We start from the raw sequence: 23,630 nt of genomic DNA on the forward strand, positions 1-23,630 counted from the left end.
TGGGGACGTTGATGGAAGCGGTGGTGGAGGAAGGGACTTTGCGGTGGTGGTGGTGGGACGGTGGTGGTGAAGGAAGGATGGTGGTGGTGGAGGAAGGACGGTGGTGGTGGTGGTGGAGAAGGGACGGTGGTGGTGGTGGAGGAAGGGACGGTGGTGGTGGTGGAGGAGGGACGGTGGTGGTGGTAGAGGAAGGGACAGCGGGTGGTGGTGGTGGTGTGGTAGAGGAAGGACGGTGACGGTGGTGGTGGGGACGGTGATGGAGGCGGTGATGGTGGGACGGCGGTAGTGGAAGGAGACGGTGGTAGCGGTGGTGGAGCAGGACGAGACACTCCACATACAAGACCATCACCAGTATATAAAAATCTTGGCTGTTTTTTTAGTGGCCCCAAGTTAAGGCCACTTGGGGTAAAGTTTGCCAAGTTTCACCCTCGCTGCTGAAGTATTGGCGACGTGAGATAAGATTCTGCTGCAGGTGGTACAGTGGGGACTCTCCTGTCTGTCTTAGGGTCGATCTATGAAGTGTGACAGTCCTTCCCTAGACACCTAACCTAACCTAACCTAACCTAACCTAATTATTGACTTGAAGTAATAGTGACTAAAGCATTATGAAAGACTACCTGGATTATTATTATTATTATTATTATTATTATTATTATTATTATTATTATTATTTTATTATTATTAATCAGAGGCCAGAGACTTGCCTCACACAACTAATAGCAATACAGTAACTCAATACCACCAAACGGCATGATTGGGAGGAGAAGGGAGAGAGGAGGAGGGGGAGAGGGGGGGAGGAAGAGGGGGGAGGAAGAGGGGGAGGAAGAAGAGGAGGAATAGAAGAGGGAAGAGGAGGGAGGATTACACTATTATTATTTACTTGGAACTGGAAGCTTTACACGAGTTGGATTTATTTTCTAAGGCATCATCAATAAGAACCGGATAATTAAACTGACCTTATGTAAAGACTTATCCCCTCTACCGTCTGACGTTAAGGACGACGCTCTTCATAAACTACCACGGGAACTCCACCCATCCGAACACCCGATGCATAACACTATACTGACCCGTGGGGGATAACAATACCCTCCCTCCTCTCAGATATAAACAAATAATCAGCTGTTGGTATACTAGTATATATATATAGGAGAAATATATATACTGATGTGTGTGATATATGCTGGGATATATTATTAAATATATAAGACTTTTGCCTATAATACTATCGAGGTAAAACTAGATGGTATTAGGTGGTGGTCGGGGATAATGTTTTTGTCTGTCTGTCTGTCTGTCAACATCCACGAGAGAGAGAGAGAGAGAGAGAGAGAGAGAGAGAGAGAGAGAGAGAGAGAGAGAGAGCTAATTATGATCAGCCTCCAATAAGGGGACCCGGAGATAAGAGATAGTAATTACTAGTATAATTTTAGAGACTTGGGAAGAGAGAGATACTGAGTTAGCATAATCCAAGAGAGACGGGAGATAAAATACCAGCATAATTTAGAGAGACAGCCAATGAGATAGTTAACATCATCCGAGAGACTTGAGAGATACCACCTACCAATCAGCATCCTCCTCAGCACTCGAGAGATGAGAGAGAGATAAACAGGAGGAGGACCAAATACGTGAGAGATAATATAATGTCAACAGAGAGACTTGCCCACACACCCACAACCTCTTCCAGTCCTTGATGAAAAATAAACACACTCCCTTATGTAGTTCGTTTCTGTCTTGTGGTGGGTGGGTGGGTGTGTGGGTGAAGGTAAGTATATATCCTCATTGTTATTGCCATCATCATCATCAATATCATCAATATCACGCCATTATTCACTACTATCACCATTCGTCATCAAATCATCATAACTACCACCACCATACGATTTACCTGATAAACGGTGAGTGAACACACACCTGAGCCATAACTTATCTAACACACACACACACACACACACACACACACACACACACACACACACACACACACACACACACACACACTACAAACACACACACCACAAACACACACACACCACAAACACACACACACACACACACACACACACACACACACACACACACACACACACACACACACACACACACACTACAAACGACACAGAGAAACATCACAAACAGAGATAAAAGAAATACACAATGTATTGGGCACCCCACAGATATAACACACACACACACACACACACACACACACACACACACACACACACACACACACACACACACACACACACACACACACACAATAATAATAATAATGGGACGCAGGCGGTAGACATTGACAGGGAATTAATCAACAAACAGATAGACAGGAACAAAGCATGAAAGAAAGTTATCGAATACAAACACTGCAGCGTTAAGCGAGGGTCTAAGCATCGTTAAGATAGGATGAGTCAGCGCTAACAAACATTAGGCAAATACTAAGCAGGCAGTGAGGAAGCAGTAAGTAAGTAATAAGCAAACAATGAACAATAAACAAGGCATAAGTAAGCAACAGTCCCCCTTCACTCCACCTTCCACCCTATACCTTTTGCTTAAGTAAATACCTACCAGCTAAACCTTCCTTAATTAAACTCCACATAGGTATTCTTCCTCTATCCCCTCTCTCCTTCCTAGCCTCCTCCCCCCACAAGGTTTCTCCGGGCCCCTCCGTTCCACTTTGTTATTCCTGCTTATAATTTTTCTTTCTTTTTTCAAGTTTGTGTTGGATAATTTGTTTCCGTTAGTGGGGCAACAGCCTGGCTGGCAGACTCCCTTCCTGCCAGGACATGTGTGGAGTTTTCATGACTTAGTTCCGGGTTGACCTTTAATGTCCTTATCTACGTGTGACCTCCTGGTGTGACTTTATCTACGTTTGACCTTCCTCTGGTGTGACCTTATCTATGTATGACCTGATCCACATGTGACCTTATCTACATATGGCCTCATCTACATGTACACAAATCTTACTCTTAATTGTGTAAGTATATCGAAAGGTAAGTAAAGGTAAAGTCATTAACCTTTTATCCAACCTGAATATATCCATCCATGGTATATATATGTCAGTATATACGTTACCTTTATCCACCTAAAAATACGTTACCTATATCCACCTGAATATACCTAAGCATACCATATCTCCATTCTCTTAAATATACGCTGAATATATCCAACAGACATCCCCTGAATAACGCCATTTCCATACCTAGGAATATACGCTACATATATGCATCTGAGTATATCCGGACGTCCTTAGCTGAACACAGTCACCCAAACCGGCATCTTCCCAGGACGTTCATAGAATTGTTCAGTGTCCGTGGTGCCCGAGATTACATTAAGAACGTCCGTAGTGATCGGATTTAAATTTGCAGTGTCCGTAGGACCTAAGATTGCATTAACAGCGTCCTTAGTGTCAGGGATTACATTACCGGTGTCCGTAAGTGACCTGGATTACATTAAACAGCGAACATAGAATTGTACGACGTCCGTAATTACATCAACATTGTCCATAGTGCCCGGGATTAAATTAACAGCGTCCGTAGAATGGTGCAGTGTCCGTGGTAGGGGATTACATTAACAGCATCCGCGTTAATCCTGTTCCGTTTAGCGCAGGGCTGTATAATGGACGGCAATATGCAGGCAGGGATGTGAGGGGAGGCGAGGTGGAAGAGAAGGAGGAGGTGAGAAGACGCAAGAGGAGGAGGAGGGTGAGAAGATGCAAGAGGAGGAGGATAAGGAGGAAGAGGAGAGTGAGAAGAAGCGAGAAGAAGAAGAGGAGGAGGAGGAGGAGGAGGAGGAGGAGGAGGGGGGGAGGTAACCAGAGAGATATAAAGCATTTGGAGAAGGAAGGAACTGGCCAGCAATACTCCCTGTGTGTGTGTGTGTGTGTGTGTGTGTGTGTGTGTGTGTGTGTGTGTGTGTGTGTGTGTGTGTGTGGCTTTTCTAGACTGTCAGGTCCGGAATATTCATCCAATATCGGATCTTGGTATCCGATAGGTTGCCCTTTCTCTAAATACCCGAAAACCTTCCCAACAAACCTTCCTTCTCTTCTCCTTCCGTCCTTCCCTCCTTCCCACCCACCTCCCCTCTCCCTCTCCCTCCCTCCTACATCGTTTAGTCTCCTTTCTTCCCTTCATCCTACCTTCGCCTCTCTACCACTCCCTCCTTGCTTTCCTTCCTCTCACCTGCCTCCCTCTAACTTTTCCTCCTTCCCTCCTTCCCTCCTTCCCACTTCAACAACAGTTAGGAAGGCAGCATAATACAGTGAGTGAGGATAAATTAGCTGTCGGTAAATGAGTATTAAGGAGAGAGAGAGAGAGAGAGAGAGAGAGAGAGAGAGAGAGAGAGAGAGGTACCCCGACTCTATCACCACCAGTAATATCAACGATTAATATGGTGGCGAAATTGGACTCGGATTCTATTGTAACTAACATTTGATGATGGGACTGTATGAACGTGATGGGACTGTATGAACGTGATGGGACTGTACGAACCTGACCGCCATGGGGCTGTTTGAGGGTGATGGGAACATAAGCACCTCATGATAGGTCTGGAAGGGGCTGATGGATCTACACTAACCTCATTACCCAGCGTGTAACAGGAGGCAGGTGAGAGAGAGAGAGAGAGAGAGAGAGAGAGAGAGATATTTATATCAATAGTGTGTCCATAAACTCATGACCTCTGACCCCTTCCTGACCCTCCGTGATGATAAGGACCCTTTTCTCCACCTTTGACAGACAGACAGACAGACAGACAGACAGACACACATACATAAAGACTATTCCTTCACATATACCACCAATAGTTCACTACAATATATATATATATATATATATATATATATATATATATATATATATATATATATATATATATATATATATATATATATATATATATATATATATATGTATGGGTTAATACCGACTATGTAACCCCGGGAAATAGATAAGACTTGATTAGGATACGGATGACCACCTTCGCCGACCGTCTCATCCTGAATTAACGCGTCTTCCGGGTTATAATTCATCCTGTAGTGACGTCAAGGGAATTAAATCCATCTTGGGGATTACAACTCGACGGCTAACTTAAGGAATTATTCATGATGATCAGTTTAACCGGTGGACGGCAGTTTATAATGAAATGCCGGCCACGTGAGTCCCCGGACGCAGGCTGTTAATTGTGTTGTGGACGGACGGACGGACGGTCATATTTACCCGTAACTCCTAACTGTAAATATAACCACAATCTCATTACCCACATTAGTGATTGTGTGGGCTCGATATTTATATCCACTTGTGGTACCAGAAATATATCCACACTTGCAACTAGTCCCACACGTATATTTATGATTATCCACACCTATATGTATACCCACATGACCTCAGAACTGCTATCCGCATCTGGGTCCATTATCCATATATGTAGAAGCATGTGTAACTTTATCACTATCCACACGTTATTTATGGGTATAAAGTCTCTCTCTACACACACACACACACACACACACACACACACACACACACACACACACACACACACACTCAGCATAGTCAATCAACCAGGCAAGATAGTCAGTCATACAATCAGCAGAGTCAGTTTGCCAGTCAGCGCTAACACACCTGAATAGTAATTAGGTGAACACAGTCAGAACACTAAGTTACCAACCCCGGTACACCTGAGGGAGTGTTCACCTGGTCCGTGTTCACCTGGGCAGGGTCTCTGGTGGTCTTAAGGTGAACTAATAACTTAAAAACCTAAAAATCACCCCTAAAAATGACGTCAAAATTACACTTAAAACTGTACCCTACTTACATTCACTTATCACCACGTAAAGAGACAAGAATTATGATGATAGAATCTATGGAAATACGTCTCTATTTTTATTACATCCAGAATTTACCTTAACTAAATTCGTTACCTGAGCACACCTGCCTCCCCCTCTCACCCCCCCCCTACCTTAATTACCTCCTACCTGGTGCTCGGTGAATATATCTTAGTAAGGTCGAGTCTGAAGTGTATTTTGTATGCTATTTTGGGAGGGATTTTATTTACGTGTTTAATCTGGAGTTATTCAGTTAGGACCATTTTTGTATTATCATCTATTAGGAAATATACCTTATGAACCCAAGACACGGTGGACGAGAAAGTGTTAACAACCTAACCTAACCTAACCTAACCTAACCTAACCTAACCTGACCCAGCTTGTCCTCACCAGTGTTACCAAGAAGAAGAAACAACATAAATCCCACTTGAATATGAACCAAAAATTATAAAAAAAAAAAAATCCACAAAAACAAAAACTAAAAATGTACCAAAAAATAAAAAAAATAAATCAAAAAATCACAAAATCTAAAAATCACAAAATCACAAAAAAGGGAAAATCCACCAACTTGGATATTTAATCAGGTAATAATATATAATGAGGCGCCGTAAGAAAGACACCTGCGGGGTTCTTTCCTATTCCGTGTTGTGAGAGTTGTATTTCATCCTGCTGACGAGATATGGATGGATGGATGGATGGATGGATGGATGGATGGATGGATGGATGGATGATGGACGGATGGATGGATGAATGAATGAATGAATGAATGAATGAATGAATGAATGGATGGATGGATGGATGGATGGATGGATGGATGGAAAGACGACAGACTAAAGGCGAAAGACACAGATTGAAGTAAACCGACAGACTAAAGGAGGATCGGATAGAGTGAAGGAAGAACGGACAGATTGAAGGACGGACAGACTGAAGGACGAACGGATAGATGGACGAACGGACAGGTAAAAGTCATCACGTCTCCCCTGCACGCGTGAGGACATAAAAATATCACCACTGCACGATCGCCATCAGCAAAATCCAGCAGATCATGTGAAATCCCTTCCCACTTCTTCCTTCCTTTCTTTTCCTCTTCTTCCTCCTCCTTCTCTTGTTCTCTTCCTCCACCACCTCTTCCTACCCACTTCTTCCTTCCTTTCTTTTCCTCTTCTTCCTCATTCTTCTCTTGTTCTCTTCCTCCTCTTCCTTCCCACTTTCTCCTTCTTTTCCCTCCTCTTCTTTTATCTGTTTCCTCCTTCATCCTTTTTTCTCTTCCTCCACCTCCTCTAACTTCCTCTTCCTCCCTTTCCTCTTTCCTACTCCTCCTTCCCCTTACTCCCCTCTCTTCTCCCTCCTCTTCTCTCTCCTCCTCTTACTCCCCTCTCTTCTCCCTCCTCCTCCTCTTCTCTCTCCTCCTCTTCCTCCTCCTAACGGTGATTACAGGACAGAGTAATGCAATTGGTTGGGTTTTAAGAGAAGTCTCGTTTCATCAGCAGGAGAACAACACAAACAGTAAATATGACCATCATCATCATCATCGTCATCGTCATCATCAGTGTCATCATCATCATCATCATCATCAGTGTCGTCATCATCATCATCATCATCATCAGTGTCGTCATCATCATCATCATCATCACAGCGTCATCATCACAGCATCATCATCACCACCATCATCATTATCACCATAATCATCATCATCATCATCATCCTCCTCACCACCACCATTTCAATCACCAATACCACCATCCCAACCACTACCACAATTGCCTCTAACGGTCTAACTCTAACCACCATTATCATCCCAATCACCACAATCTACTAACCACAATCTACCACTACAACCCCCCCCCCCACCAAGAACCATTACCACCCCGGACACCAATACCATCCAAGAAGCACCAGCGGGAGAGGGGGAGAAGGAGGTAGAGTCGGGAGGAGAAGTACTAGTATACTTTATTCATAGGGAGGCAGCCAGCCACCTGGCCCACCACGAGTCTACCGTTGCATTATGTAAGGCGTCCAAGTGTGTGTGTGTGTGTGTGTGTGTGTGTGTGTGTGTTGTGTGTGTGTGTGTGTGTGGTGTGTGTGTTTAGTCCGGCAGAAAGTGGCGGGAAAGAGAGAGAGAGAGAGAAGAGGAGAATGGGGAAGGAAGAGGAGGGGAAGGAAGAAGTGCGGGGAGAGAGAGAGAGAGAGAGAGAGAGAGAGAGAGAGGCATCACAGGAGGCAAGGGGAGAGTATAAACGAGGCATTAGAGGTGAGAGGGGGGCGGGGAGAGGAGGGAGGGAGGAGGAGGAGGAGGAGGAGGAGGAGGAGGAGGAGGAGGAGGAGGAGGAGGAGGAGGAGGAGGAGGAGGGGGGTTGTGGGGGAAGAGAGAGGAAGGTGAGAGGAAGGAGGAAGATGAGGGGGAAGGAGGAGGAAGGAGAGGAGTGAGGGGAAGGAGGAGGAAGATGAGGGAAGAGGAGGAAGATGAGGGAAGGAGGAGGAAGGTGAGGGGAAGGAGGAAGGAGGGGGAAGGCGAGGGGGAAGGAGGAGAAAAGAGGAAGAAGGAGGAAGAAGAGGAGGGAGAATCAAGTACAACAACAGAAACAATAACAGATGATAAACAAAAAAATAAAAACAAACAAAGGAAAAACGAAATCAACAATAACAAAAAACCCCGCAAAAACAAACATCAAACAACAAAGAAAAAAACACAATAACAAATAAACAAAAGAAATAACAAAAAAACGAACAAAAACAATAACACCTTCCATCATCAGACTAAAATAAAAGTCAAAACAAATTACAATAAAAAAGGTAATTATTGTCATCATCACTAATTCCATAAATGTATAAACGCCACTAAGTCTAATTACGTGTATTATAAGTCTGGAGAAGTTATTATAAGTTTTTCTTAATTGTCAATGGTTGTTGTGGAGAGAGAAGAGAGAGATGTGCGTTAAAAGATCCCCAGTTGTTGATGAACCTAACTAACCAAACCTAACAAACCTAACCTAACCTAACCCTAACCAAACCTAACCGAACCAAATACCAAACCTAACCAAACCTAACCTAACCAAACCTAACCACATTAAAACAAGACTTAATGGTAGGAACTAATTTGCATATTCACAACATAAGTTATATCATCCACTTGTTTCTTAAGTGTCCTTTGTTTATAAGTAATCCATATATTTACTTATACTTAAAAACGACCGTGGATTGACTTAAACACATAAGTACGACCATTGACTCAGAAACACACTTAAGTACGACCCGTGGATTGACTTACAAACACATAAATGACCCGTGGATTGACTACAAACACATAAGTACGACCCGTGGATTGACTTACAAACACACTTAAATACGACCGTGGATTGACTAAAACATAAGTACGACCGTGAACCACTTAGGAACGTATCAAATGGGTTAAGACGTTGACTGATTAATAGGGATTAAGTCAGTGATTACGGGGTGTGTGTGTGTGTGTGTGTGTGTGTGTGTGTGTGTGTGTGTGTGTGTGTGTGTGTGTGTGTGTGTGTGTGTGTGTCCATCGTAATGTTCCTCCCTGCTGGACATCCCTCTCCCTTTTATCTCCCTTTCTCTCTGTTTTCCCTCCCTTCTCTCCTTTTCCTCTTTATCTCCATTTCCCCTTTCCATTCTTTCCCTTTCTTCTCTCTTTTACTTAAATTTCTTCATCCTTTTCACTCCTCAACTCGTCTCAACTCCCAACTCATTTCATCTCTCCTCAAATCCCCTCAACTCGTCTCAACTCCCAACTCATTCATCTCTCCTCAACTCCCCTCAACTCGTCTCAACTCCCAACTCATCTCATCTCTCCTCAACTCCCCTCAACTCACTTCATATTCCCTCACCTCATTAACACTTCAACTCTCCTCAATCTCCCATCAATTCTCCCCAGAACCCCATCTCAATTCCCTCTGGGCCTGTATTCCTCCCCACCCCTCCCCTCCTTGCCTCCCCCAGAATTGATCGTCAATCTCTCCAACCATAATGACGGAACGGCTGAATTGCATCCGATCATTTGCTTTTAATCAGGCGAGGTATCGATCCTGTGTAATCCCTTCGTGCTGGTCGACCTTAATGACACAAAACCCCAGCAGCCCCCCTGAGGATGGGAGGGCTTAGCACTGTCTTGCCCTTAGTCTTGTAATTATTCCTCCTGTGTTGGTCTTACGATTATTTGATTTTTATTGTCGGTGTGTGTGTGTGTGTGTGTGTGTGTGTGTGTGTGTGTGTGATAAACAGGGAAAGGGAATTTGTTTATAACTTTATCACTTAATTTCCCCCCAAAAAATAACAAGGAATAAAAATTATCAATCTGACGTCATCAATTAATAATCTTACATCGATTCTTGCTGCCTCAACTTACACCCAAGACTCTCTGACCAATCCTGGGAACATCTTGCGTTTTAATGTGCAAATCAACCAATGAAAACCGAGATATTTTCCTCCACTTACTTTGCGTAGGTCGGGTCGTGGTCTCAGCGTTGTTCGTTTCAGCACCTGCGGCAGTGACTTTGGCTGCGTCTTCCACCACGATGCAACCCTTAGTACCGCTGTCCAGGCTGGCCATGGCTGAAACGAACACAGGAGAGAAGAGGTGGGTCAGCTGGGGGGTGATGTGGATAATATGGGTTGGTTTTGTTTCTTTACATACAAATTAAATTATACTCTCTCTCTCTCTCTCTCTCTCTCCTCTCTCTCTCTCTCTCTCTCTCTCTCTCTCTCTCTCTCTCTCTCTCTCTCTCTCTCTCTCTCTCTCTCTCTCTCTCTCTCTCTCTCTCTCTCTCTCTCTCTCTCTCTCTCTCTCTCTCTCTCTCTCTCTCTCTCTCTCTCTCTCTCTCTCTCTCTCTCTCTCTCTCTCTCTCTCTCTCTCTCTCTCTCTCTCTCTCTCTCTCTCTCTCTCTCTCTCTCTCTCTCTCTCTCTCTCTCTCTCTCTCTCTCTCTCTCTCTCTCTCTCTCTCTCTCTCTCTCTCTCTCTCTCTCTCTCTCTCTCTCTCTCTCTCTCTCTCTCTCTCTTTTTTTTTTTTTTTTTTTTTTTTTTCTCTCTCTCTCTCTCTCTCTCTCTCTCTCTCTCTCTCTCTCTCTCTCTCTCTCTCTCTCTCTGAGGACCTGAAGCCCTATCAGTAAATCATAAAGAACATGACTCACCCGCTCACCCCTCCCTCCCCCCTCCCTCCCTTCATATAAGATGACTAACTAAGGCGTTTCACCGCAGGCATTCCTCGAGAGAACGTTCGTCTGACTCAGCCTCTAAAAACGTGTCATTTCTTGGTGGAGAGACGCTGCTAACTGCTCGTGCCGGCGCTGTTGGGACTGCAGTTAGGTGGGATGACACAGTCTTTCCTTTACTTATCGCTCGTGGAGAGAAAGTTTTATACCTATGAACTGTGGTAATTAAGGTAAAGTTACTCCAACACCTGTACACGCTAATTAACATCTATAAAACACATAGATTCCCCACAAACTCCTAAGTTAATTTTAACCATCAGTAAATCATTCACCTGTAGACGGTAATTAATCTGATGTGTAGGTAAGGGTAGGCCTATGAAAACCCCTCATTATCAAACCTTTAACATTTTCTGGTGTAAGTAAAGGTAGGCCTATATATCGTCCCCTCCCCCACACACACTCTCAAGACACCTAACACGGCCGGTGTGTGTAGGTAATGGTAGACCCAACCCTCCCCCCAACCTCTCTACTACCAAAACATGGCGTAATGGCGGCTCAGGTCGGTTTCAAAGCCTTACAAATAACACAATCCGCATCTCAAATCCGTACAAAAACAGGCGGGCCCCCGGGAGGGTTTACGAGGATTCGATAAAACAGATCAAGTCTGAGTAAGGAGAAGTCAACGTTCTCACTGTATGCCTCTTAACTACCTTGTTAGGTGTAAGCTGCTTGGCTGTGTTATTACAAGATACATGTCTGGTTGGATGGATGGATGGATGAAGTAGCTGGAAAGTGGATGGGTGGAAGGCTAGTTGACAGTCTTTCCACCACCACTTTCATACTCCCTCTCTCCCTCCCTACCCTCACCTTTACACTCCCTACCTCAGAAGCCCCTTACACATTTACCCACCCTGAGTCGTGACATTAGACTCCTCCTTCCTTCCTTCACCTCCCCTTCACCGCCTCCCTCAAAGCCCATAAAACGAGTCGTCGCCTTTGTGGTTCTCATCACGTATTCAGGAGGAGAGGTGAGAGGGGCGTTACAATTAAATTTTATTACTGGGTAACTCCGCCTGTTATGCACGCCATCCAGGGAAAGATGGGGGTGACCTGATCTGGGTGGGGCGAGTGGGGTGACCTGCTCGTGGGAGGTTAGATGAGTGACATGATTTGTGGGGGAGAGGTGGGGTGTTAGCTGGGGTGATCTCGAGGAGGGGGCTAGGGATCACCTCCTCACCCCCCTTTCCACATGGTTCAGTCACTCCTGATTCCTCCTGTTTTTTACAATACACTAATTTACGGATCATCAGTTTTTTTCTCCAGGGTATTTCTCTCGTCTTGTTTTTAATGTGTAAATTATTTTGCATGTCAGCCTTGAGGTCTTCTGTCTTCTTCTGACTGGAGGATTTTCTTTGTGGTCTTTATACTCCCCATCAAATACCTCCTGATACTCCTCTTCCTCCTCCTATCTCCTCATCTTTTCCTCCTTGATACTTCTTCCTCTTTCCTCCTCTCGATACTCGCCCTCTTCCTCCTCCTGATACTCCTCATCTTCCTCCTACTCTTGATACTCGCCCTCTTCCTCCTCCTGATACTCATCTTCCTCCTCTCTTGATACTCGCCCTCTTCCTCCTCCTGATACTCTCATCTTCCTCCTTCTCTTGATACTCGCCCTCTTCCTCCTCCTGATACTCATCTTCCTCCTTCTCTTGATACTCGCCCTCTTCTCCTCCTGATACTCCTCATCTTTCTCCTCCTCTTGATACTCGCCCTCTTCTTCCTCCTGATACTCCTCATCTTCCTCCTTCTCTTGATACTCGCCCTCTTCTTCCTCCTGATACTCCTCATCTTCCTCCTCCTACACACCAAGTTCCCCTTCACCTCCACCTAGTTCAAACCCTTAGCCCCTTCAGTCGTCTACCCCTTCACCTGGCCACGTCATGCACGCCACCTACCACCACTACCATCCCTATCACCAACATCACCACTACCACCAACACCACCACAACTACCAACATTCTCACCACCACTACCACAACCACCACCAGTACCACCAACTACCATCACCATCAATTAACAACACCACCCTTCTACAACCACCACCAGTACTACCACCACCACAACACTACCAACATCACCACTATCTCCCACATATATAACAATGGAAAGAATCATGCAGAGGGGGTCGATCCTGTGTCCTCACCTCTCCCTCAGCACAGCCATAACGCCTGACTGTCATGCACACTGGTACACGGCAGCAGCTGACGCCTTTGTTTATGTCAGCTGCTGGCGGTGGTTAGATCAGCTGATACTTTGGTTTACACCAGCTAATACTTTTGTTTACACCAGCTAATACCTTTGTTTACACCAGCTGATACCTTTGTTTACCAGCTGATACTTTTGTTTACACCAGTTAATGCCTATTATTTTGATCATCTGACGACTTTGTTTATATCACACAGACAGACAGACAGGATACAATAGAAGAACGTGATGCTGAGAGACCTTATGGCCATGATATAAGAGACCTCCAAAATATACAGAGGCTTGCGGTGGACAATCCTATTATCCTGTTTGGGTCTTCGTGGCCAGGTGAGGGCGTGGGGACTGGTTATATAGCGTGAGTTGGTTATATGGCGTGGGGATTGGTTATATGGCGTGGGGATTGGTTATATGGCGGGGATTGGTTTATGACGTGGGGATTGGTTATATGGCGTGGGAGTTGGTTATATGGCGTGGGGATTGGTTTACATGGCGTGGGGATTGGTTATATGGCGTGGGGATTGGTTTATGACGTGGGGATTGGTTATGGCGTGGGGATTGGTTATATGGCGTGGGGATTGGTTATATGGCGTGGGTTGGTTACATGGCGTGGGGATTGGTTATATGGCGTGGGGATTGGTTACATGACGTGGGGATTGGTTTACATGACGTGGGGATTGATTACATGGCGTGGGGATTGATTCATGACGTGGATTGGTTATTATGACGTGGGGATTGGTTATGGCGTGGGGATTGGTTACATGATGGGGATTGGTTTATGGCGTGGGGATTGGTTACATGACGTGGGGATTGGTTATATGGCGTGGGGATTGGTTACATGGCGTGGGGATTGGTTTATGACGTGGGATTGGTTACATGACGTGGGGATTGGTTACATGACGTGGGGATTGGTTACATGACGTGGGGATTGGTTATATGGCGCATGTACGAGAAGGAGTGGGTGGAAGGAGTGGGTGGAAGCGTGGAGTTGGTGGCGCGTGGGATGGGAGCGTGGGTGGGAGGCGTGGGGTGGTGAGAGGCGTGGGGTATGAGGCGTGGGGTGAGGGCGTGGGATTGGGAGACGTGGTTATGAGGCGTGGGGTGGAGGACGTGGGTGTGAGGCGTGGGGTGGGAGGCGTGGGGTGAGGCGTGGGGTGAGGCGTGGGGTGAGGCGTGGGTGAGCGTGGGGTGAGAGGCGTGGGGTGAGAGCGTGGGGTAGGAGGCGTGGGGTGGGAGACGTGGGGTGAGAGGCGTGGGTAGGAGGCGTGGGTTGGGAGGCGTGGGGCCAGGGGATGATGGGTACCCATCATCCTCCACTGACTGTAGTTGGTTGAATTTTATCTTTCGAGAGAATTTTATACCTGATAAATTCATGAGGGAGGAAGGGAGGAGGAAGGAGGGGAGGAGGGAGGAGGGAGGGAGGGAGGAGGGAGGAGGGAGGAGGGAGGGAGGAGGAGGGAGGAAGGGAGGAGGAGGAGGAGGGAGGTAAAGGAAAATGAAAAAGTGACGGTAGGGGTGGGGTGGGAGGAAGAAAGGAAGAGGGTGATGGAAGGGGAAGGAAGGAAGGAGGGAGGAGAGAGGGATGGGGGAGGGAAGGAGGTGAGAAAGGAGGGAAGGAAGAGGTGAGGAGGGGAGGGAGGGGGAGAAGAAGAAGGACGGAGGGAGGGGAAGGAAAAAGGGAAGGGGAAGGAAGGGTTTTTAATATAGTTCCTCGTCAATTTAATGGCGTCAATATTAATATCATTAAACTTTGCGTCATCACAGTATAAATAGAGCGTCTCTTTGTGTGGCTAGTAGGAGCTAGTACAGGAAGGGACAGTAGGGGTAGGGCTAGTAAGGTCAGGGGGCTAGTAAGGTCAGGGCTAGTAAGGTCAGGGCTAGTAAGGTCAGGGCTAGTAAGGTCAGAGCTAGCGAGTAGGTCAGCAGTCATGTTCATCCTCAATCATTGTGAAAACATCCTTACCGCAGTCAAACACACACACACACAGAGACAAACACAGCAAGCAAACAAGTTGGCAGACAAACAGGTAAAAACAGAGTAAGCAAGTACACACACACATTCACATACGCGACACACACACACACACACACACACACACACACACACACACACACACACACACACACACACAGCAGCAGCAAGCAAGTATGACCAACATAAACAGTGTGTGTGTGTGTATCTAATAAACTCTCTTAATGTTACACACACACACACACACACACACACACACACACACACACACACACACACACACACACACACACACATACATACACACACACACACACACCAACAAATATTCTGATGGTAATTATCCATGGATTATCCTGTGCCGGAGGTCTTGCATCCCTTATAATTCTCTTTCCACCTCTATCGCACCACACCACACATGAGGCAGGACACGCGAGCCTGGAGCCTGCCTGTCTGGTGGTGCTGGCCGGGGGAGGTTGGAGGCTGGTCGGGGGATGGTGAGGGGTTGGTGGGGTGGAGGGGGGTTGGTCGGGTGGAGGGGTTTGGTCGGGGGAGGGGTTTGGTCGGGTGAGGGGTGGAGGGAGTGTTGCTGGGAGGTGGTGAATGGATGTGGTATTAGTTGGAAAGGGATGAGGGAAGAGAGGAGGAGGGTGGGGGCTAGAGGGAAAGAGCTATTGATGACCTGAGTCATGCAGTTCAGGATTTTTGCATGATTGTGTAATGTGTGAATGTTTTCGTCACGACAGACAGACAGACAAACAGACAGACAGACAGACAGACATGTAGGTATAAAGCTCTTCCCTACACATTAGGTCTTGGTTGTGTAAGTACGTATGTGCCTATGTGTGTGTGTGTAAAACTATATACCTTTCTACACACACACACACACCTCCACCTGGCCAACACAACCCTCGTCTCCGCCAGGTAACAACACAAGGTCTCAGTCACGCAAACATCAACACCAAACTACTGACAGAGTATTTACTACTATCACACACGCTCGTCTAGGCACGCAACCTCTTCCCTTCCCCTTCCTCAAAGAACGACTCCACGAACGTCTAAAATACGTCACAGACCCTCTCCCTCGCTAAGACGTTCTGAAGGAGCATTGATAAGACGTCAGGTATACATATTTATCTGGAATCTTAAAAAAAAAAATGTTTCCCTGAGTCGTCAAAATGAGACCAGCGGGAACTGACGTATTCTATAAACCGTTTCAATGAGCGTGAAATAAATCCAGTTTGGTGACAGATGAACCAAAACAAAAACTGTATCTTGGGACGTCAAAGAAATGACACAAACAGACGTACCGGAGAAACGTTTTCCATTAACGTAATAAAAGAAACGTCAGCGACATATATTAAAAAAAAATGTTTCAATTAATGTCAACGAAACACCACGAGGAGACGCAACGCAGGAAACGTTATGATCTGCGTCAGCGAAACGTCAGAAAGAAACGTATCAGACAACACACGTTATTGATCATCTTCTCTCTCTCTCTCGTTCCTCCTCTTAACTAGTCAATAACACAGTCAGGAACACAAGTAACGTCAATAACACAGTCAGGAACACAAGTAACGTCAATAACACAGTCAGGAACATCAGTAACGTCAATAACACATCCAGGAACAAAAGTAACGTCAATATCACAATCAGGAACACAAGTAACGTCAATAACACGGTCAGGAACACAAGTAACGTCAATAACACGGTCAGGAACACAAGTAACGTCAATAACACAGCCAGGAACACAAGTAACGTCAATAACACATCCAGGAACACAAGTAACGTCAATAACACAGTCAGGAACATCAGTAACGTCAATATCACATCCAGGAACACAAGTAACGTCAATAACACAGTCAGGAACACAAGTAACGTCAATAACACAGTCAGGAACACAAGTAACGTCAATAACACGGTCAGGAACACAAGTAACGTCAATAACACAGGAACTATGCACAAACTAACATAATTAACTAAACCTTAAAAATAAACACAAACGGGATAATAATGTTAAGAAAATACCCCAACAACATGACTTTAAAGCCGTATTCTTATAATTCGTGAACTTATATATAAAATGTCTATCTCAAGAATAAGTTATACCTTTTTCTTAACTTTTATAACAAACTCTGCTAAAGAATAAAACTTATATATATTTTTTTAATCAAAGTCTCAAGATCCTTTTTTCTCTAACAATCAAACAATAAAAGTCAGGTTTCTTTTATAAGTTAACAAAATCTCTAGAAAAAAAAATATTGTTTGTTTCTTCTAAAAGAGAACAAAGTCAATGTGGGAAGTAGTAATGATGATGGTGGTGGTAGTGTGGTGTGGTGATGGTGTGATGTGGTGTGGTGGTGGTGTGATGTTGTAGTAGATGTGATGGTGGTGGTAGTGTGTTGGTGGTGGTAGTGGGTAGTGGTGGTAGTATATGATGGTGGTGGTGTTAGTGTGGTGTGGTAGTGTGTGATGTAATAGTGTGTGGTGGTGGTAGTATGTGATGGTGGTAGTGTGTGGTGATGGTGATGTAATAGTGTGTGGTGGTGGTGGTGGTGTTAGTGTGTGATGTAATAGTGTGTGGTGGTGGTGAGTATTAGGACAAATGATTCTCACCTCCTTACCTCCCTTCACTAATCTCTCCTCCTCCCCCCACAATCCCTATTCTCCTCACCCCCACAATCCCCCTCCCTCATCCCTACCCCTTCCCTCCTCCCTCCCCCCCACAATCCCCACAATCCCCTCTCTCCTCACCCCTCCTAATCCCTCTCTCCAATCCCCATTCTCCTCCCTCACCCCCTACGTCCCTATTCTCCCCTCACACATCCCCTCCTCCCTCACCTCCTATTCTCCCACACCCCTCCCTCCTCATCACCCCTCACCCCCATCCCTAATCCCTACTCCCTCCCTCCTCATCCCCCACAATCCCCCCTCCTCACCCCCTACAATCCCCTCCCTCCCACCCCCACAATCCCTCTCCTCCCTCACCCCCACAATCCCTATTCTCCCTCCCTCACCCCACAATCCCTCCCTCACCCCCACAATCCCTATTCTCCCTCCCTCACCCCCAAATCCTCCCCTCCCTCACCTCCCCTAATCCTATTCTCCCTCCCCCACCTCCCTCAATCCCCTATTCTCCCTCCCTCACCCCACAATCCCTATTCTCCTCCCTCACCCCCCTAATCCTATTCTCCCTCCCTCACCCTATCCTATTCTCCTCCCTCATCACCCCACAATCCCTATTCTCCCTCCTCACCCCCTACAATCCCTATTCTCCTCCCTCAACCCCCACAATCCCTATTCTCCCTCCTCCTCTCCCTATTCTCCCTCCCTCACCCCCACACCCCTATTCCTCCCTCACCTCCCCCACAATCCCTATTCTTCCTCCTCTCCCCCCCAATCCCTATTCTCCCTCCCTCACCCCTACAATCCCTATTCTCCCAACCCCTACTCCTCCCTCCCTCACCCCCCTCACCCTACAATCCCTCCTCTCCCCTCCCTCACCCCCCTCACCCCTCCCTACCCCCTACAATCCCTATTCTCCTCCCTCACCCCTACAATCCCTCCTCACTCTCTCTCCTCTCACCCACCCCACAATCAACCCTTTCTCCCTCCCTCACCCCCCCAATCCCTATCTCCCTCCCTCCCCCATCACCCCCACAATCCTCCTCCTCACCTCCCTCCCCACAATCCCTATTCTCCTCCCCTACAATCCTCCCCCCTCCCTCACTCCCCAATCCCTACTCTCCCTCCCTCACCCCCTACAATCCTTTCTCCCTACAATTACTCTCTCCCTCACCCCAATCCTATTCCTCCCTCCCTCACCCCTCCCCTCCCTACAGTGATTGGTCCATATTTTTCCTTATTGGCTCTAAACTTCATTTACGACCACCCATCACCAAGTGCCCCCCCCCCCCCCTCACCCCTAATTCCCTCCCCCTCACCTCTAAACTCCCTCCCCTAACCCTCACCCTTAAACTCCCTACCTTTCCTCCCCCTCACATTCCTTATATCTCCCCATCCCCTTCCCATTCCATCTTTTTCCTTCCCTCTTCCACCTTTCTCCTTCTTCCTTTCCCCTACCATTACACCTGTCCTTTCTACTCTTCTTTTACCTTTCCCTTCCTTCCCTTTCACCCTTTCCCACTCCTCTCCCTCTGACTGGTCGCTCGGTTTATCGTGGGAAAGTTACCGACTTCTTGGGTCTTGTGGTGGCTTCTGTTATTGAGAGAGAGAGTGAGTGAGTTTACCTTCCTTCGTGTCTCTCTCTCTCTCTCTCTCTTTCTCTCCATCCCTGAACATGTAACCTTCCCTCCCTTTCATTCACCTTTCCTTGTGTTCTATGAGTCTTTATCTTTCTTAATCCCCTTCTCTCTCTGTGTCTTCCATTCGTTTTTATTCTTCTTGTTATCCTTAGTATTCTGTCTGTCTGTCTATCTGTCTAAATAGTCTCCATGTTTGTCTCTCTCCCTATCTTTCTCGTCTCTCTTTAATCTCTCTCTCCCTTTTTAACCTTTTCATTCTTCTCTCCCTATAATCCTTCCCTCTGTCAATCTTCCATCTTCCTCTCCCATCTTTCAATTCTTCTCTCCCTCTGTTACCTTCCATCCTCTCTCCCTCCCTCTGCCTCTCTTCCATTCCACCCCCTCCCTCTTTCACCCTTCCATCCTCTATTCCATTTCCATCCTCCAGGTGCTAGGGGGGCTTCCACACACCTCCCCAGCCCTCCCCTAGCACATCTCCCCAGCCCCTCCCAGCACATCTCCCCCAGCCTCCCTAGCACATCCCCAGCCTCCCAGCACACCCCCAATCTCCCAGCACACCCCAGCCCCTAGCACATCTCCCCCAGCCCTAGCACACCTCCCCCAATCTCCCAGCACATCCCCTCAGCCTCCTAGCACATCTCCCCCAGCCTCCTGCAGCACATCTCCTCAGCCTCCCTAGCACATCTCTCCCAGCCTCCCATCTCCCAGCCTCCCACGGTTATATCAAGGATCGCGTGAGAAGCTACAGATGTTACGAGCCCCTTGCATGACCTGCTGGCTAACCTCGACCATACCCCCTGCCACACCCTCCCTCCACACCCTGCCTCCAGTCCCTGCCACACCCTGTCTTCAGCCTCTGCCAAACCCTACCTCCAGCCCCTGCCTCCTGTCCCTGCCACATCCTGCCTCCAGTCCCTGCCACACCCTGCCTCTTTTCCCTGCCTCCAGCCCCTGCCACACTCTGCCTTCAGCCCCTGCCACACCCTGCCTCCTTTCAGGGGGTGTCTGGAGAAGATATAAGCGGGTACAGGAGTGTCAAGGGGTAATTACTGGCCAATCACCATCAAAATGCTCGAGTCACTGTCCAATCACCATCAAAATGCTCGAGTCACTGTCCAATCACCATCAAAATGCTCGAGTCACTGTCCAATCACCATCAAAATGCTCGAGTCACTGTCCAATCACCATCAAAATCCTCGAGTCACTGTCCAATCACCATCAAAATGCTCGAGTCACTGTCCAATCACCATCAAAATGCTCGAGTCACTGTCCAATCACCATCAAAATCCTCGAGTCACTGTCCAATCAGCATCAAGATCCCCAGACCAATGAGCAGAAAGGCTGTTATCATCCAATCATCATTAAAGTACTTACGTCATTGTCCATATAGCATCAAGGTTTTTACGTTATTATCCAATCAACATCAAGGTACTTTTTGCATTACCCAATCAGCATAAAGAAGCTTTACGTTACTGTCCAATCAGCTTTCAAGGTTGGTGAGTGGCGGGGTGTTACCCTCGTCCATAACAAGAGACTTCCGTATTACCCAGAAGTCTCATTCATTAAGGTTCCTAAGATAAAAATTTATCCTAAGTGAAAATTTAAGAATGTACCAAATGCTTTAAATTCAGATAAAATACAAAATAACATCCAAATATGGCTTCAAAATTACACTGAGACTCTACCTTAACTAGATACGTATACTTAACTGAGGAGGTAAAATGAAGGGGTTGTTTAGTTACATACATTCCTAGAGCTTCACTCATCAGGAATATTCACCCTACGAACCTTTGTAAATAAATAAAAATAAATAATAAACACGACCCCAAGTTAATAAGTCATTTTAACCTGGTGGATAATTTTTAGCACAAGAGACGACGCTTTGGTTGGCCTCTCTCTCTGGTTGGCCTCTCTCTCTGGTTGGCCTCTCTCTCTGGTTGGCCTCTCTCTCTGGTTGGCCTCTCTCTGGTTGGCCTCTCTCTCTGGTTGGCCTCTCTCTCTGGTTGGCCTCTCTCTCTGGTTGGCCTCTCTCTCTGGTTGGCTTCTCTCTCTGGTTGGCCTCCCTCTAGATGGCCTCCCTCTAACTGATCTCCCTCTGGCTTTGTTCTCTACCGCCACCTCCAGTTAAAAAAAGAACTGCACTAAAGCAAAGTTTTCTAATCTGGGTCTTCGAAAACTCCTGATCATATAACGCATAAAAACACCACAAAAACCTTTCATTGTGGGTGAGGGCGAGTGAGGGAGTGAGGGGGGAGGGGAGTGAGGGGGGTGAAGGTGAATATGCAGAGCAGGTCCAATATCCAATCAGGGGATCAGGTGGAGTTAACTAATCGCTGGAGGTTAGGGTTTCCAATCCTCCCTCAGTCTTGCTTACTTGCTATTTTTGGGGGTCACAATCCAAGAGTATACTGTAGGGGAAGGTTTGGTGAATGCTGATTGGTTCTTGTTCAACATGATGCATACTGATTGGTCCTGGTTTATCGTGGAGAGTGGTGATTGGCCCTAGATTATGGTTGTGAGTTGTGATTGGTTCTAGTGTATCACAGCGAGTGGTGATTGGTCCTGGTATATTAAATATGAGTCTAACAAACCCTAACTTAAAATAATCAACCTAAACCAAAAGTAAAACAATCAACCCTAAACCAAAATTAACTTCAGTCTAACCTAATCTAACTTAAACCAAATTGAATTAGTCTGACCTCACCTAAACCTAACCTAACAATAAGTAGAAGGACACTAGCACAACTAATGATGAACAACGACTACTTCTGACCCTCAAAAGACGAGGATTTTTACCTGTCTGTAGTTCGGACCTTCATAATCAATCATTAATAGCCTCAACCATACAATAGCTCACCTCATTAAGAACAAACAAATAGCAATAATACATCACCTAACCTCTAAATAGCACTTAAAAACTGAGCTATTGAGTAAACTTACCCTCCACTACCTTCCTTTCGTCCCTAGCAACCGTGAGAGCTCAGACAAGCCGCTCGGTTGCTAGGGTAATAGTCTCATCTTTATGGGAGTCGAATTTTACACACTGGTGACTCAATCGCCTTTTATTTCTCAATATGTTTCCTTAAAGATGTTGAGGTCTGTGTTTTAAGTAGTGTAGATGTTATTTGGTATCATTTAAGTTTTTGAAGTTGATTTTGTTTATCTCTTAGCTGATTATGATGAAAATAGATAGATGGAAATGTATTGAAATATTTAAGGTTACATGTTTTGACTTTAGGATGCACTAGGTTGAACAGTAGACAACACGACGATCATATAAACTGTTTTTGTTAGTGAAAGTGGTTGGTCTATGAGATGAGATCCCTTGCAATGCATTTAAAAGGTCATATACGCATCGACAAGGGAGGGAGGCAAGTATTATCACTGATCTCATTGGTCCAAGAGGTGGATGTGGGCGGGGCAGTACACGTGGGGAGAGGATATTATCACTGATCTCATTGGTCCAGGAGGTGGATGTGGGCGGGGCAGTCGATACCAGATACTGAAAAGGTCAATGTTTATCTCGCGTCACTTGTGTATCTATTTTCAAGTCATTCTGAATCTTTTTGACAATTCCAACAACAACATAAGTATCGCTCCCGGGAGGTGTCGAGGGCAGGTGTTAAGTTTGAGAGTCATCTGTTGATTCATTTACGAGATAATCTTCTTCATGGACAAACGGACGGGCGAGGGCAAGGACGCAAGAACAGATGGATGGACACAGAGACAAGAGTACAAGAACGGACGGATGAACAGACAAGGACACAAGAACGGACACATGGACAGACAGACAAGAACACATGAACGGACAAATAGACACAAAGCTTCTAATGTAACATCCCTCCTCAGCTGTCAGAGTCGAGGGATAATAACATATACAAACTCCACCAGAACCGAGAGTAATAAAAAAAAACACTTAAGTGGTATAATTAAGCTAAAACAGCTAAATATCGCAAAAAAAAAAAAGCCTACAACATCAAACTTAATACCGAGAGTTTGACTTTACGAGTTACTTTCACTTAAAATCAATTAGGAGACAAAACTGAGGTAGGGAAGGTTTTGTGAGTTGAGTGTCTACCTTGATTACCTCACTTTCTACGTGAATGTAAACAGCAGAAGGTTAGGTTAGGTTAGGTTAGGT

At 46.0% G+C, this 23,630-nt stretch overlaps 1 protein-coding gene across 3 annotated transcripts in view; it reads right to left on the reverse strand.

Annotated features, from left to right (window-relative positions):
- Positions 1–23,630, reverse strand: part of LOC121854821 (teneurin-3-like) — a 246,877-nt gene that overhangs the window by 22,646 nt on the left and 200,601 nt on the right. For all 3 annotated transcript variants that reach the window (XM_042349623.1, XM_042349624.1, XM_042349621.1), the window contains one exon: positions 10,277–10,393. In XM_042349623.1, the coding sequence (XP_042205557.1) occupies positions 10,277–10,393 (117 nt within the window). The remainder of the gene's footprint in view (positions 1–10,276; positions 10,394–23,630) is intronic.

This window comes from Homarus americanus, unplaced genomic scaffold (assembly GCF_018991925.1).
Source record: "Homarus americanus isolate GMGI-L3 unplaced genomic scaffold, GMGI_Hamer_2.0 scaffold55281, whole genome shotgun sequence".
Lineage (NCBI taxonomy): Eukaryota > Metazoa > Arthropoda > Malacostraca > Decapoda > Nephropidae > Homarus > Homarus americanus.